Consider the following 15,790-nt stretch of genomic DNA (forward strand, 5'->3'; position numbering starts at 1 on the left):
GCCATGGTGAACATTTGTTATACATAATAGAAAGACACTATTATGTCATTAAGCTAGTATGTTGCTTATCTGTTATGTAGGTTCCCTTTGAGACACTAGCCCAGTGGAATCTAGAACATGGTACTTTAAATGAAGCAGGAAATTTTTTAATCGAAGTCAGCAATGATGTGGTTGGATCATCTATTTCTAAAGAGCTGAGAAGGCTGAATAAAAGATGGAGAAAGTTTGTTTCAAAAACTCAACTTGTAAGTTCTTTTAGCTTGTTACAGCTTTATTTAGATATGATTCATGTACCATACAATTTACTCATTGTAAGTACATAAATGATTGATTGCTGGTATATTCACAGAGTTGTGTAGCCATTACCATACAAAATTTAGAATATTTTTATTAATTCATAAACCCTGTACCCCTAAGCAGTCACTCCCTATTTTCTTCTAACCCCTAGCCCTACAGCCCTATACAACCACAAATCCACTGTCTTCTACAGATTTGCCTATTCTGGACATTTTACATAATAGAATCATATATATGTGATCTCTTAGGGCTTATTTTACTTGGCATAATATTTTTGAGGTTCATTTGTGTTATAGAATGAAATAGTACTCATTCCTTTTTATTGGCAAATAATAATTCATTGTATGGATATATACCACATTTTGTTCATCTATTCTCTAGCTGATGCTCATTTGAGTTCTTTTCACTTTTGGGGTTTTTATGAACAGTGCAGCTATGGACATTCATGTGGACACATGTTTTCTTTGAGTGTATGCCTAAGAGAGTGTATGCCTGAGAGAGCTGTTAATTCTTGAATCCTTTCTACTGTAGAGCCTTCTAGTTGAAATTCACTTACCATAAAGGAAAAACAAGCATTGTTTGGCCTACTAGATTTTCAACTCCTTGAAAACGTACACTGAGCCTTATTTATCTTTCTATGTAGCATAGTGCCTCATAAAAGGAGACTTTTTATAAAACATTTTTCAACTAATTCCATTTCTTAACAATTTGAGACCTAGGTCTTTTATGTGAAATGCTCATATTTTATAACATTGTTGCTAGTTGAGTCCTAAAAATATATTTGAATATATTATGTCCACTTACTGTTTGTAATGTATATTAGCATAAAATAGAAGTATGAGTATTAAATTTTATAAAATTAATTTTGTATAGGAAATGAACCTACCACTGATAAAAAAACAGGATCAGCCCACTTTTGACAATTCTGGAAATATTCAACTATCTGAAGAAGAAAAAGCAACTGTTGAGTTTTCAACAGATTTGCCAATAGAACTTCCTGAAAATTATAATCAAAATATAAAGGTAAAATAGTCATAATTCGTATATTTCACTTGCATATAGACATAATTTAACTTTGGTACTTAAAAAAAAGATATTGCTGGGTCAGTGCCTCATGCCTGTAATCCCAGCATTGAGGGAGGCCAAAGTGGGTGGATCGCTTGAGCTCAGGAGTTTGACCAGCCTGGGTAACATGGCAAAGCCCTATCTATACCAAAAATACAAAGTTTGCTGGGTGCGTGCCTGTATTCTAGCTACTTTGGAGGCTGAGGGGGGAGGATTGCTTGAGCCTGGGAGGTGGAGGTTGAAAAGGAGGCAAGATTGTGCCACTGCACTCCATCCTGGGTGACAGAGTAAGACCCCTGTCTCAAAGAAAAAAAAAAAGATATTGTTGAGATGGTGGTAAATATGTGGATTGCTAGATGACATTTAAAGTGTGATCATTTCCTAGGAAAATGCTTGAATGATTTCCCTCATGAAGTCATTAGCATGGAAGTCTTACTTACTCCACTTACTGTGCTCTCACAGACACACAGAGCAGTCCTGACTCTGAGCAGTATAAATTGAGTTGATGTTTTCCTGAGATTACCTCTGACTAGTGCTCAGAAATTGTCTAGCTTTAGGCTAGCCCTTGGTGTCTGTGTGTCTGGCTTCCTTTCTGTAAAATGGGAGAAAATATTCTATTTCTTCCTTGTTTTGTTGGGTAATTTGGTGGATGACTTTACATCATAGGAAAAAGTACAGAAAAAGAACAAAAAATAAATTAAAAATCATATATTTATAAGATATAATACCTGTGACTTTGGAAATACTCCCTTCCTTCATGATAACTTATACAGCTTTATTTACTTTTAAACTAGCTCGGATCCATTTGCATGATGGAGTGCCAGTGTTTTCACACTGTAAGAATGCCTACTTAGAATATCTGGAAAGATCTGAATTTTTGCGGTGTGCTTTAAAATACTAGCATCTTCTGATACATTTCAAATATAATCTCACCAAGCAAGGTGTCTCATGCCTGCAATCCTAGCACTTTGGAGGCCGAGGCAAGAGGATTACTTGAGCCTAGAAGTTCAAGACCAACCTGGGCAGCATAGTGAATCCTGTCTCTATTTAAAATAAAATAAAATAAAATAAAATAAAATAAACAGTGATCTAATCTTAAATGATCTAATCATTTAAGAATGTATCTGTGGGTAGCGCATGCCTGTAATCCCAGCACTTTGGGAGGCTGAGGCGGGCAGATCACTTAAGGTCAGGAGTTTCAGACCAGTCTGGCCAACATAGTGAAACCCCATCTCTACTAAAAATAAAAATAATTAGCTGGGTATGGTCGTGGGTGCCTGTAATCCTAGCTACTCAGGAGGCTGACGCAGGAGAATCACTTAAACCTGGGAAGCAGAAGTTGCAGTGAGCCGAGATCATGCCACTGTGTTCCAGCCTGGGTAACAGAGCGAGACTCCATCTCCAAAAGAAAAAAAAGAATATATCTGTATATCCCATAAATATAAGCTATTATAATTTGTCAATATACAGTTTAAGACATAATATATCTATTGTAAAGCTATAGTATGTCAACCTATAGATTATTAATGGGAAAAGATTTAATTTTGTTGAAATTTGATTCTGAGTTTCTTCTTGATATTTTACAATAATAGCTATATGTATTTAAATAGTATATGAGTTTTAGAAATGTGTTTATAGTCACTTACCCTAATTTACTAAACTTTAATCCTCTTACATGTAAAATGGAGAAAACATCTAACTGATAGGAATGATATTGTAATTAAGTAAGAAACCCTGAGCATAGTGTCTCATGCCTGTAATTCCAGCTCTTTGGGAGGCTGAGATGGGACTTAAGCCCATGAGTTTGAGATCAACCTGGGCAACATAGTGAGACCCCATCTCTACAAAAAATAAAAAATTGGCTAGATGTAGTGGCATACACCTGTAGTTCCAGCTACTCAGGAGGCTGAGGTGGGAGGATCACTTGAGCCTGGGAGGTTGAGGATGTAATGAGCTGTGATCGTGCCACTGTACTGCAGCCTGGGCAATAAAGTGACACTTCATATAAAAAAAAAAAAGTTACTATTGTCAAAAAACTACATCTTATATCATTAAAATATGTTGAATTGGCACTCTTCAGGAAAGTGGCATAATTTTTTAACTTTTATTTCTGAAGACAGGGTCTTGCTTTGTTGCCCAGGCTGGAATGCAGTGATATGATCATAGCTCACTATAGCTCCAAACTCCTGGGCTTAGGCAATTCACTTGTCTCAGCCTCTTGAGTAGCCAGGACTACAAGCATACACCATTATGCCCATTTATAAACTAACTAAAATTTTTTGTAGAGATGAGTTCTCACTTTGTTGCCCAGGCTGGTCTCAGACTCCTGGCCTCAAGCGATCCTTCTGCCTTGAATTCCTAAAGAGGTGGGACTACAGATATAAGCCTGAGGTGTAACTTTTTGAAAAGGAAAATTATTTTGTTATGTACATGCTGACATTTTCTCGGTGGTAATTTTGAATGTTGTAGACTGGAGAGGAACATGAAAAAGAAAATGAAGAATCCACAGGGCAACTAAAAGTGGCTAAAGATGTTGAAAAAGTCATTGGACAAGTGGAAATCTGGGAGGCAGAAACCAAATCTGTTTTGGATCTTCTGAGAGATCAAGTTGATGCGAATACTTCAATGGAAGAATCTTTGAAGGTATGAGTGTAAAGATATTAAGAGGATGCTTTCATCATTGTGCATTTATGTTTTAAGATAAATAAAAAGTGTTAAAGTAAGTAGTAATAAGCCTACACTTTTAATTTTCTTTGTTGGGGGTTTTAAAAATGAATGGATTTTTATCTCTCGATTATTTGCTGTTATTTTGCTTGAAAGCAGAGGGTAGATTAGGAGACCACTGATATTACCTATGAATGTTAAGCTCTTGGACTTACTATCTTAGCCATAAAAGGGGGGTTAAAATATTGTCTTGCTCTGGAGGACAATGAGGAGATGAGTGAGTTCAATCTCATATAGCTCAGTGCAGAGTGCACATGAGAGATTATACAATCAGGCCAGGCGCCGCGGCTTATGCCTGTAATCCCAGCACTTTGGGAGGCTGAGGTGGGCAGATCACAAGGTCAAGAGATCAAGACCATCCTGGCCAACATGGTGAAACCACGTCTCTACTAAAAATAGAAAAAATTAGCTGGGCATAATGGCACGCACCTGGAATCCCAGCTACTCGGGAGGCTGAGGCAGGAGAATTGATTTAATTGCTCTTGGGTGATGGAGCCAAGATCGTTCCACTGCACTCCAGCCTAAATAACAGAGCAAGACTCTGTCTCAAAAAAAAAAAAAAAAAAAGAGATCATACAATCTATGCTTTGAAAGTTCACCCACTGATTAAGTCACTCTCCTTACTCAGTGCAGGGAGACTGACTCATGTTGTTAGATCTTTGTTCTGTCTGTATCCTCAGGCAGTTGACTTATTGAAAGGCAATGAGGCAAAAGAGTGTTTTAATATAACTTAGTTCTCTTGGGAAAGGAGTTATCATTGAGGTTTTTACTGAGTTCCAGCTCAGCTCTAATACCTATAGAGTATAAGTTACAAGGTGGGGAAGTTTCTAGATTAAAAAGGAACATTTACATACTTTTTCTAAGCCTACATTTCTGAAAGGTATATATTTCAGCATTTTGTGTTTTCAGTATTTGGTAGTTTTTATTGCTTTGAAAATATTACATAAATTTATCATGCTATCTCATCTGCCAGTGCTTTTCTGATTTTATTTTTATTATTTATTAATTTATTCTATCTGGAATTAATTTTCTTGGAAAAAATGTAGAAATTCAGTATTTTAAAAATTTTTAAATAATTTAAAAATTATTGTGAAAATGCACACTGAAATATATTTCTATTAAGAAAGAATTAAGTAGATATTGGATCAAAATATTGGATCAAGATACATTCTAAAGTAAGAAATACAAGTTTCTAAACAGTATGGATAATGAGATAATGTGATCTCATTTGTGGTTTTTAAATGAGTTGTATTTTTATAATGTGTTTATATTCGTAGAAAAATATCTGTAAAGATCTACCAGTAACTGAGTCTATCTTAATTCCGTATTACTCCCAGCTCCTAGTACATCGTAGACATCTAGTACATCTTTTCTTTCCTTTTTTTTCCTTCCTTTTTGAGATAGGGTGTTGCTTTGTCTGTCACCTAGGCTGGAGTACAGTGGCACAATCATGGCTCCCTTGACCTCCCCAGCTTCAAGTGATCCTTCTACTTCAGCCTTCCAAGTAGCTGGGATTACAAGCATGCGCCATCACGCCTAGCTAATTCTTATATTTTTAGTAGAGATAGCGTTTTGCTGTATTGCTCAAGTTGGCCGTTAACTCCTGGGCTCAAGTGATTTGCCAACTTCAGCCCTGCTAGGTGCTAGGATTGCAGGCGTGAACCACCGTGCCTGACTATACATATTTTCTTTACATGCTGTACCTTTCCTTTTTTTTCCTTCTTCAGTTTTTTAAATTACATGAACTTTTTTGTTTTATAATTTAAAAGAGGGAAAAATTGAAATGATAACTGAAAGTGCTAGTTTCAGGAAATTAAAATCACTGTAATTCCGCTGCCTTAAGATAAATAAGATCAACATTTACATAGTTGGTATCACACACTATAACTTCTATTTTATCACACCCGTGTGTATTAGTCCATTTTCACACTGCTGTTAAAGACACCCGAGACTGGGCAATTTACAAAGGAAAGAGGTTTAGTTGACTTACAGTTCCATGTGACTGGGGAGGCCTCACAGTCATGGCAGAGGGTGAAAGGGATGTCTCACGTGGCAGCAGACAAGAGAAGAGGGCTGTGCAGGGAAGCTCCCCCTTATGTAATCATTAGATCTGGTGAAACTTATTCTTTATCATGAGAACAGCACAAGAAACACCTGCTCCCGCTATTCAGTTACCTCCCACCGGGTCCCTCCCACAACACGTGGGAATTCAAGATGGGATTTGGGTGGGGACACAGCCAAACCATATCACCATGCCACGGTGAGTTGTAATTTAAAAATTATTTTTTGCTGACTTGAGAACTGAAAAGTGGTATCTCCTTATTGTTTTAATGGGTACTTACTTGACTACGTGTATTACTTAACTATCATATATTTATTAGGCATCTATTTCTATGAATTATCTGTTCTTATATTTTCAAAATTTTTTTTGGAGTCTTGGTATTTTTTAAACTGAATTATACAAGCTCATTGAATATTGATCCATTTTCAATTCTGTGTCAAATATTTTTGCCGAGTTGTTGACTTTGTTTATTTTGCATCACAACTTTTTTATATTTATGTAGTCACATCTGTCCCTACGTTTAGGCCTGCAAAGACCCTCTGCAGTGAGATAGGAGATTGGATTTTATTTTATTTTATTTTTGAGACGAAATCTCGCTCTGTTGCCTAGGCTGGAGTGCAGTGGTGCAATCCTGGCTCACTGCAATCTCTGCCTCCTGGGTTCAAGAGATTCTTCTACCTCAGCTTCCTGAGTAGTTGGGACTACAGGCGCCTGCCACCATGCCTGGCTAATTTTTGTATTTTTAGTAGAGGCCAGGTTTCACCATGTTAGCCAGGCTGGTCTCAAACTCCTGACCTCGAATGATCCACCGATGTCGGCCTCCCAGAGTGCTGGGATTATAGGTGGGAGCCATTGCTGATTTTATTTTATTATTTTTTGTAGTTTTTGAGATGTAGTTTCATACTCTTGTTGCCCAGGCTGGAGTTCATGAGTGTAACCTTGGCTCACTGCAACCTCCGCCTCCTGGGTTCAAGCAATTCTCCTGCCTCAACCTCCCAAGTAACAAGGATTACAGGCATGCAGCACCATGCCCAGCTAATTTTGTATTTTTAGTAGAGGTGGGGTTTTACCATGTTGGCCAGGCCAGTCTCGAACTCCTGACCTCAGGCGACCTGCTTGCTTCAGCCTTCCAAAATGCTGGCATTACAGGCATTAGTCACTGTGCCTGGCTGCAGATTGGTTCTTATGGATAATGTCTTTCTTTTTGTGGTTGCATATTTCTGACCCATTTGGAGTTTATTTTTGTTACGATATATAAAGATTATTTTCCAATAGCTATTTTATCCAGTAACATTTATTGAATTACCCTCTCCACTAATTTGACATAGAACAAGTTCATTTTAAGGTTTATTACCATTGTCTCAACTTTATTTTGTCATTGCTTTTCTTCTATTCTTTATTTCATTGAAGTACTAACTGTATAAAGAATAATCTATAAAACATGTTCAGAATCTGCTTGTATCAATATGAAATTTCAAATGACTCCTTAAAATATTTTTCAGAATGCAGATTTGCTTGATTTTGGATTAATAATGAACTTATTTGGTTTCCTGATGAGATTTTCTTGATTAATGTTTAACATATAATCAGAATGTTTATTGTGATCTCACTTCAATTTGTTTTAATAGCATCTTATTGCCAAAGGCTCTATGTATGAGGAGCTTCTGGCAAGAACTGAAGATATGTTATACATGGATATACAAAATTTTTCAAGCCAGGAGTCCTTTCAACATGTTCTCACAGCTGGGCTTCAGGCAAAGATTCAAGCAGCTAAAGAGAAAGTCCAGGTATCTCTTTAATTTTCCCTATTTAGTGATTCTGTTCTCTAAAACAGAGGGGTCACTGGGTGGGCAGTGAAGGGGTTGATAGCCCTGTAGCTTGGAAACATTTCATAAAATATTACCTTTGCATTATATTTCTTTATAATTTAGAGCATATTGGGAAAATATAAGTATAATTTAGGTAGCCCTTTGTCTAGTGGGAAAATAACAAATAGTCAAAGTACTTGTTAACTTAAGAATTTATTAAGAATTTGGTCCACGTGTTAATTTGAGAATTTTTTTGTCTTCAAGATCAATGTGGTAAAACTCGTTGCAGCATTGAAGAACTCAACCGACGTTTCACCGGAATTGGACGTCAGGCTGAAGATGGAAGAATCCCAGAAAGAACTTGAATCGTACATGACGAGGGCTCAGCAGTTACTGGGGCAAAGAGAGAGCCCTGGTGGACTCATTTCAAAATACAAGGTGGGAATCTTTTGAACCAGCAAATGTAGGACGTTTATTACTAACTGCCTATCTTGTTTGAAATCAAGATGCTTCCTTCACTGTAATTATATACTGAGTTACTGTAACTGAAAAGGATTTCCCAGTATTATATATCATTCCCCTGAGGTTATTAAAAATAAGTATTCAAGTATAGAATTTTTTAGTTCAAATTTTATTGTGGATCTGCTGAATGTACTGAGTGATATGGTGAGAGTGCAGCCGACTTTATGACACTGAACAAGAAATTAATTTCTCTGGCTTTTTAATTTGTAAATTGGCATAATAATTCCATCCCTACCCAGCCGTGAGATTTGTTGTGAGGCCTTAAGTGAAAATAAGGCACATGAAGTTAACTTTGCATAAATTCTCTGAATGTTAAAAAGTATCATCATTCTTAAAATACTTTGATAAAAGTTATTCATGGAAACATACTTATCTGTAGGTAAAGACCTAATAATGTTGTTTTGTATGGAGACAGTTTCAAGTTGATTTTTATGGTTTGATAGGCTGAGGTTGCAGCTTAAGATGTCACCAAACCAGAAACTGACTCTTAATTAACATAGTGGGAGGTGCTGGGGGGATTAGAAGCAAAACTAAACAATGCCTCTACCTTGAAACAAATTGGAGGGGTAGAGCAATACCAGTGCTTTTGTTCATTCATATTCAGCATTTAGCATGCTTTACTGAACACTTAAAATGAGCTGGGCATTTGGGGGAGATACAGATGCAGGAAGGCAGTGCCCTGTTCCTGCTCCTACTCTTTATGAAAGGGTGACCTCTAGGAGCTTCTCCTCATTCTCATCAAGGCCTCTGTCTGTCTTCTGGCCCTCAATCCTATCGTGGCTTTCTGGATTGCTAACCACGCTGGGACCCTGTTGTCAGTCATTTCAGCATTGATTTTCCTATGACCTTATAGCCTTTGTCTGCTTGATCTCACACCATTTGCGCTTTGCTAGCTGCCGCCTTCAACCACTTCCCTCTGTCATTTATTCCCAGGTTCCTGGGAACTTTTACTCTCAGGTTCCTGAAAGTACTAAAGTGAACTTAAGAATGAATCGTTGTTTTAAATGATGGTGAGGCTGGGATTTTACGTGGGTAGATATGGTCTGGTCGGGAGAGAAGGAAAAAGATATGTAGAGGTTCCTAGGCTCCTTCTTTTATTTTTATTTTTATTCTCAAAGACAATCTTACGCTGTTACCCAGTTTGGGGTGCAGTCGTGCAATTTCGGCTCACTGCAGCCTCCAACTCCTGGGCTCAAGCTATCCTCCTGACTCAGACTCCAAGTAGATGGGACTACAGGCACACATCACTACACGCAGCTAATTTTTCAAATTTTTTTTTAATAGAGAAAGGGTCTCACTCTATTGGCCAGGCTGGTCTCAAACTCCTAGCCTCAAGTGATCCTCCCACCTTGGTTTCCCAAAGTGCTGGGATTACAGGCATGAGACACTATGCCTGGCTTCTTAGCTCCTTTACCACAGAAGGGCTGGAGGTATCTGTTCTCACACCGTTTTCTTTCCCTGACCTCCTTCCTTTTGGTTTTTCCCCATTTGCCAATGGCATTTAGTCAAGTGGAGACACTTTTACAGCAGAAGCAAGATCCCTGCCCTGTTAGGTATTGCCCTGAGACCCCCCAGAACTCCATGCACACAGGGGCAGTGGGAGCTCCCAGCTATGAAGAGCATACAGGGTAAAGGTGTCTACCCAGGCTGTAAATCTCGCAGTCCTCAAAGAGGTCTTGGAGGGGGGCCTGGAGCTCAGCATTGTACCTTACCTGCAGCCGATCCGTAAAAACGTGTAATGAGTGAAAGAGCAAATTCCCACCCTGCTCGGCTTCTCGCTGAGAATGACTTTCATCTTCTCTCTCCTATAGGTTTTCTGCCTTTTTCACACAAAGGCCCTAGCCTGTTTTGTTGTTGTTGTTGTTGTTCTATCATCACTAGTTACCTAGGCCAGGTTTTTGCTTCTGTACAGTATGCCAGGTCAGGAGCAGACACATGCCTGTCAGGGCTGTTTCCACTCTTGTCTACTGCTGGGACTGCCAACACAGGTGGCCCTGGGCAAAACTTTGAAGGTGATGGTGAGACAAATTGGCCTCCTTTCAGCATAACTGCTTATGCATGATAGTAAACATTTGCCATATTAACCTTACTGTAAATTTTGTCTTGGCTGGGCATGGTGGCTGACACCTGTAATCCCAGCATTCTGGGAGACTGAGGTTAGTGGCTCACTTGAGCCCAGGAGTTTGAGGCTGCAGTGAGCTGTGATTGTGCCACTGCACTTCAGCCTAGGTGACAGAGCGAGATTCTATCTCAAAACAAAACAAAACAAAAAACCAAAAACTGATATACTCTTCATATTATATTGCTTCCGTAGTGTGATTGTCTGCTCAATACTGAAGAACTTTAGAGGAAACATAGCCAGTGGCTATTCCCCTGTACAGTGAACTTTATAATTACTTATCAATGGGGTAACAAAAATCATCTTGAATATCATGAAGGTATCTTAATCTGTACCTCATGTGTAACTACATTTGAATAATAAATATTTGACACTCTTTTGAAAAGAATTCAAGAGATGCCAAAGGGCTAGCAACCTCAATTTACAAAGAGAAGTCTCCTGTAAATCTTCAGAGAGCCCCTTCCTACTATACCAGTTAAAGACATATCCAAATTAGCTTTGAGGATTTGGCGATAGAATGAGGTTTTTATGATCTTGTTTTCTTTTTCTTTTTCTTTTTTTCTTTTTTTTTTAGGAAGCACTAATAATTTCTAATACGGAAAGTCTGGCAAAGTATTTGAAAGCTGTTGAAGAACTAAAAAATCATGTAACTGAGGACATAAAGATGTCCTTAGAAGAAAAGAGAAGAGATGTCTGCGCCACATGGGAGGTGAGAACACGAATATGTACCTGAACTTACGTTCTTTATGTCTGATTCTGGGCTGTCAGTTGCCAGAGCTGTTTCTGGGGTTTCCTTGTCTACACTCTATCAACGATGGGCTGGTCCCTGCAGGCTGCAGTCCCAGGAGTCATACAGAGTTTCCTAGCAGAATAGGTCTAGGCTTTGGTGGCAGACAAACCTGAATTCAGCAGCTATGACCCTGGGCAAGGTACTTAACTTTTAGGAGCCTCCCTGATAAAAATAGGATAACACCACCTACTGGGCAGAACTGATGCAAGGGTTTATAGAAAGCATCTACCACTGAGATTGTGTTCTGGTAATAATGGCAATTAATATTCAATGTAATATTGAAATGTGTAATTAATATGATAATTAAAATATATGTGCCTGTATATCTTTATCTCTTTTAAGTGGATTGAATATGTACTGTTAAGGATCCTCCTAAAACTAATTTTAAAATAAACTTTTTTACTTTTAGAATAGTTTTAGATTTATAGAGTTACTGTAAAGATGATGCAGAGAGTTCTAGTCATGGCTAGATTCCTCTGTTATCAGCATCTTTTTTGTTGTTGTTGTTGTTTTGAGATGGAGTCTTGCACTGTCACCAAGGCTGGAGTGCAGTGGCATGATCTCTGCTCACTGCAACCTCTGTCTCGCGGGTTCACGCGGTTCTCCTGCCTCAGCCTCCCAAGTATGGGATTACAGGCACACACCACCACACCTGGCTAACTTTTTGCGTTTTTAGTAGAGATAAGGTTTCACTATGTTGTCCAGACTGGTCTTGAACTCCTGACCTGGTGATCCGCCTGCCTCGGCCTCCCAAAGTGCTGTGATTACAGGTGTGAGCCATCGCACCTGATCTTATGCAATTACTGAGTCAATATTAATACATTGTTTTTTTCTAGCAGCTTATCTTGACAGATTGATTCATTTTCATTACCTAAAATTTGCACTTTATTCACATTTTCAGTTTTCCCCAGTTGTTCTGTCTGCTCTAGAATCTCATCCAGTATACACATTACATTTACTTGTATCTCCTTGGGCTCAGATATCTGTTTTGCATATAATTTCCCTCAGTCTGTAGCTTGTCTTTTCATTTTCTTAACGGTGTCTTTAACAGCTAAAATACATTTTTAGTTGTTAGAAAAAGAAAACATTTATGGGTCTGGGATGTTTTAAAACATCTCCCCCAAAATATATGGATGAATCAGAATGTCGCTTAAGCTTTATTTCTGTCCTTTTGTTACTACACGTGCATTTATTGTTACTGTAAATACTTTTTTGTATATTTTGTTTCCATGGTTAATATATTCCTTTGTTTTTTTGCAGTCTCTTCATCATGAACTGTCTCTATATGTTCAACAACTAAAAATAGATATTGAAAAAGGAAAGCTTAGTGACAATATTTTAAAACTTGAAAAGCAAATAAATAAAGAAAAGAAGCTTATTCGTAGAGGAAGGACCAAGGGTCTCATCAAGGAACATGAGGTACAGTAATGCGTTTCTACTTAAATTTTGTCATGATTTTGGGGTTTATCTGAAATGGATGTATGTATCTTTAGCCTAGGATGAAATCTGTTCTGAAAATTAGCCCAGCCCTCCTCTCCCCTGGGGATGATCACTTCTGTGCCTGTGCTTCTTACGTTTTAGAAGTGAGAAAATTCGGCACTGAGTTAGTATTTTATGATTTCCCCTGATGTGTCTCAGTGGCCTCTGTCCTCAGACTCTGGTCACAAATGTGTCACCTGTTACTAAAGTACCCACAGTTGCTTTTGTCAGGACACAGTGTCCTCAGAAGCACAGCTTTTGAGAAAATGAGCAAATCAGGGTATAAAGCAGCTGGGGCAAATCTCATGATCTCCTTTTGGTCTCCATCCTATTTGATTGCTTTTATGTATTTGACATTTCTAACCTTTTTTTTTTTTTTTCATTTCTTTTTAACTTTCTGCTGCTATGGCTCTCCCACTATCAGTCTCTCTTGCTTTATATAATTATCTAGCTAGCTAGCTAGCTAGCTATCATCTATTTACCTGATATAGGTATATATAAATAGGTATAGATATAGATATGTAAATATATAGAGATATATAATTTGCAGTGAGTTCTTTTTAGTGTCTTCACAAATATTCTTTTTTATTCTATTAATGTTTTGCTTTTGAAGAGGGGTGTCTCCACCTCCACATTTGGCTAGTTTCATGCTTTCCTTAGGCAATTTCATTCACTCTGGGGTTTGGCCTGCCTTCTCTACAATGATAGTGCCTAAATGTTTCTCTCAGCTGAGTCCTTTCACCTAAATTCTATGTTCTATTTCTCACTGACTGGTAGATATCACTAGTGTTTTTCAGAGAACTCAGATTCAGCAAGTTCAAAACGAAACCAGTAATATCTTCTCTCAAAGGTTCGTTTTCTTTTCTGCCTCCTGGTAATGAAAGGCATTGCAGTCTCATGACGCCCTTTCTCTCCTTCCTCCCTTCCTTTTCACTCAGCCTTAATTAAATCGGTTGCCAAGCCCCATCTGGGTTTCTTCGGAACAGCTTCTTCCTTTCCAGTGGTTTTGCCACTTACCTAAGCCAGGGTTCTTTTCTCAGTATGATGATGGTTGCTTCATGTCATCTTCCAAATCACCACCGGAGTTGTCCTTTTGAGCTATAAATCTTACGTCACCAGTTCCCCATTCCCCCAGGACAATTCCAGACTGCTGCTTCTTTTTTTTTTTTTCTGAGATGGAGCTTTGCTCTCCTTGCCCAGACTGGAGTGCAGTGGCACAACCTCAGCTCGCTGCAACCTCTGCCTCCCAGGTTAGAGGTAGCTGGGATTACAGGCATGCACCACCATGCCTGGCTGATTTTGTATTTTCACATTGCAACATAGGGTTTTTCCATGTTGGTCAGGCTGGTCTTGAACTCCCGACCTCGGGTGTTCCGCTCATCTCGACCTCCCAAAGTGCTGGGATTACAGGTATGAGCCACCTCGCCTGGCCCAGACCTCTTAGAAGGCCACTTAATTCCTTCCCAGTCTGGCCCAGGAAAGCTCTTTAGCATCCCTCCTTCCTGGGCCAGGCACTCCAGCCCCACTGGAGTACTGGTCCTTTGAGACATCTGGTGCTTTTTGTTACCTTTGTGCTTTTCTGGTGCTTTTTGTCCTCCTGGTGGTCCTTATGCTAGAAATAACCTCTCTCCCCTTTTGCTTGGAGAACTTGTCCTTGTTTCTTCCACGTATAGCTCAGCTGCTTCCCCCTTGAGAGGTAGGCTTCTCTGACTCCTTCAGGCAGGTGGGGCCTATCATAACACTTGGCACACTCTGTGCTGGTTCTTTGTGTGTCTAGGTTACTAAACCGAGAATTCCTTTAGGGCTGACTCCTCTTTTTCTCTCCGGCGCCTATTGTCATAGCACTTAGATGGCCTATATAAGAACGCATTGTGAAAACCACACACATCTGTTAGTTTCTAGTCCTTATGGAATAATCATGTAAACTCATCTGAAGTGCATTTCCTGCTTTATTTCTTCAATTAGGCCTGCTTTTCCGAGGAGGGCTGCCTGTACCAGCTTAATCACCACATGGAAGTCCTGAGAGAGCTGTGTGAAGAGCTGCCTTCACAGAAGACTCAACAAGAAGTGAAGCGACTACTCAAAGATTATGAACAAAAAATAGAAAGACTTCTGAAATGTGCTTCCGAGATTCATACGACACTGCAGGCCACAGGGGGAGGCACGTCGAGAAACGAGTCAGTACTTCATAAGAATAGCTACCCTTCAGGATTAAACAAAATGAAGACTTTTGCACGGTCAAATGATATTAAGCGTTATTCATGCTTGTTTAGGTTTCATTTTCCTTACTCTCTTTTAAACATGCAATTTTGATTCCTTTCTAGGGGGACCATCACCACATCCGAGAATAGAGGAGGGGATTCCCACAGTGAGGTACTATTTGCAAAATCAGATAATCAGCCATCAGCTGAAAAGGTGTTAAATGTGGATAATGTATTTTAGAAGTAAACCCAATGTAAAAGACCAAGTCTACAACAATTTACTTCTCAATTAATTAGGTGTTGGTTTTAATTATCTGATTGTCTTTATCAGTGGAGAATTTCCACTTACACAAAGCAAAAGACTGATTTTCAAATGAGAATGCAAGCAACCAAAGCAATAGTGAGCAGAATCTAATCTTCCTCTGGGTATACAAGTAGTTCTTTTAAGCAGAGACCCTTTTGAACCATTATGAATACCAATTGTCTGCGTACATTGTTACTGGGAGTAGAAGACGTTGAGCTTGATTGGGACAGATGCTTCCATTTCATTGGGATGAACAAGTTCATTTATCATTTGCCTTTTCTTTTTCTGCATTATAATGCATTTCATTTTCTGTGGGAATTGAATATTCTAAATCCCTGAAGTCTAGATAATTTGGCATTTACTGTATATTATAGTCCAGACTGCCACTCAGAACGTGTGGGGGAAGGAACGAGGTGCGG

At 38.8% G+C, this 15,790-nt stretch overlaps 1 protein-coding gene across 11 annotated transcripts in view; it reads left to right on the forward strand.

Annotated features, from left to right (window-relative positions):
- Positions 1 to 15,790, forward strand: part of SYNE2 (spectrin repeat containing nuclear envelope protein 2) — a 405,273-nt gene that overhangs the window by 140,409 nt on the left and 249,074 nt on the right. For all 11 annotated transcript variants that reach the window (XM_017533965.2, XM_017533967.2, XM_017533970.2 and 8 more), the window contains 9 exons: positions 81 to 245; positions 1,171 to 1,320; positions 3,832 to 4,005; positions 7,777 to 7,935; positions 8,221 to 8,394; positions 11,172 to 11,306; positions 12,648 to 12,806; positions 14,832 to 15,043; positions 15,191 to 15,239. In XM_017533965.2, coding sequence (XP_017389454.1) covers positions 81 to 245; positions 1,171 to 1,320; positions 3,832 to 4,005; positions 7,777 to 7,935; positions 8,221 to 8,394; positions 11,172 to 11,306; positions 12,648 to 12,806; positions 14,832 to 15,043; positions 15,191 to 15,239 — 1,377 coding nt within the window. The remainder of the gene's footprint in view (positions 1 to 80; positions 246 to 1,170; positions 1,321 to 3,831; positions 4,006 to 7,776; positions 7,936 to 8,220; positions 8,395 to 11,171; positions 11,307 to 12,647; positions 12,807 to 14,831; positions 15,044 to 15,190; positions 15,240 to 15,790) is intronic.

The sequence above is a fragment of the Cebus imitator genome, unplaced genomic scaffold (genome assembly GCF_001604975.1).
Source record: "Cebus imitator isolate Cc_AM_T3 unplaced genomic scaffold, Cebus_imitator-1.0 Scaffold83, whole genome shotgun sequence".
NCBI lineage: Eukaryota > Metazoa > Chordata > Mammalia > Primates > Cebidae > Cebus > Cebus imitator.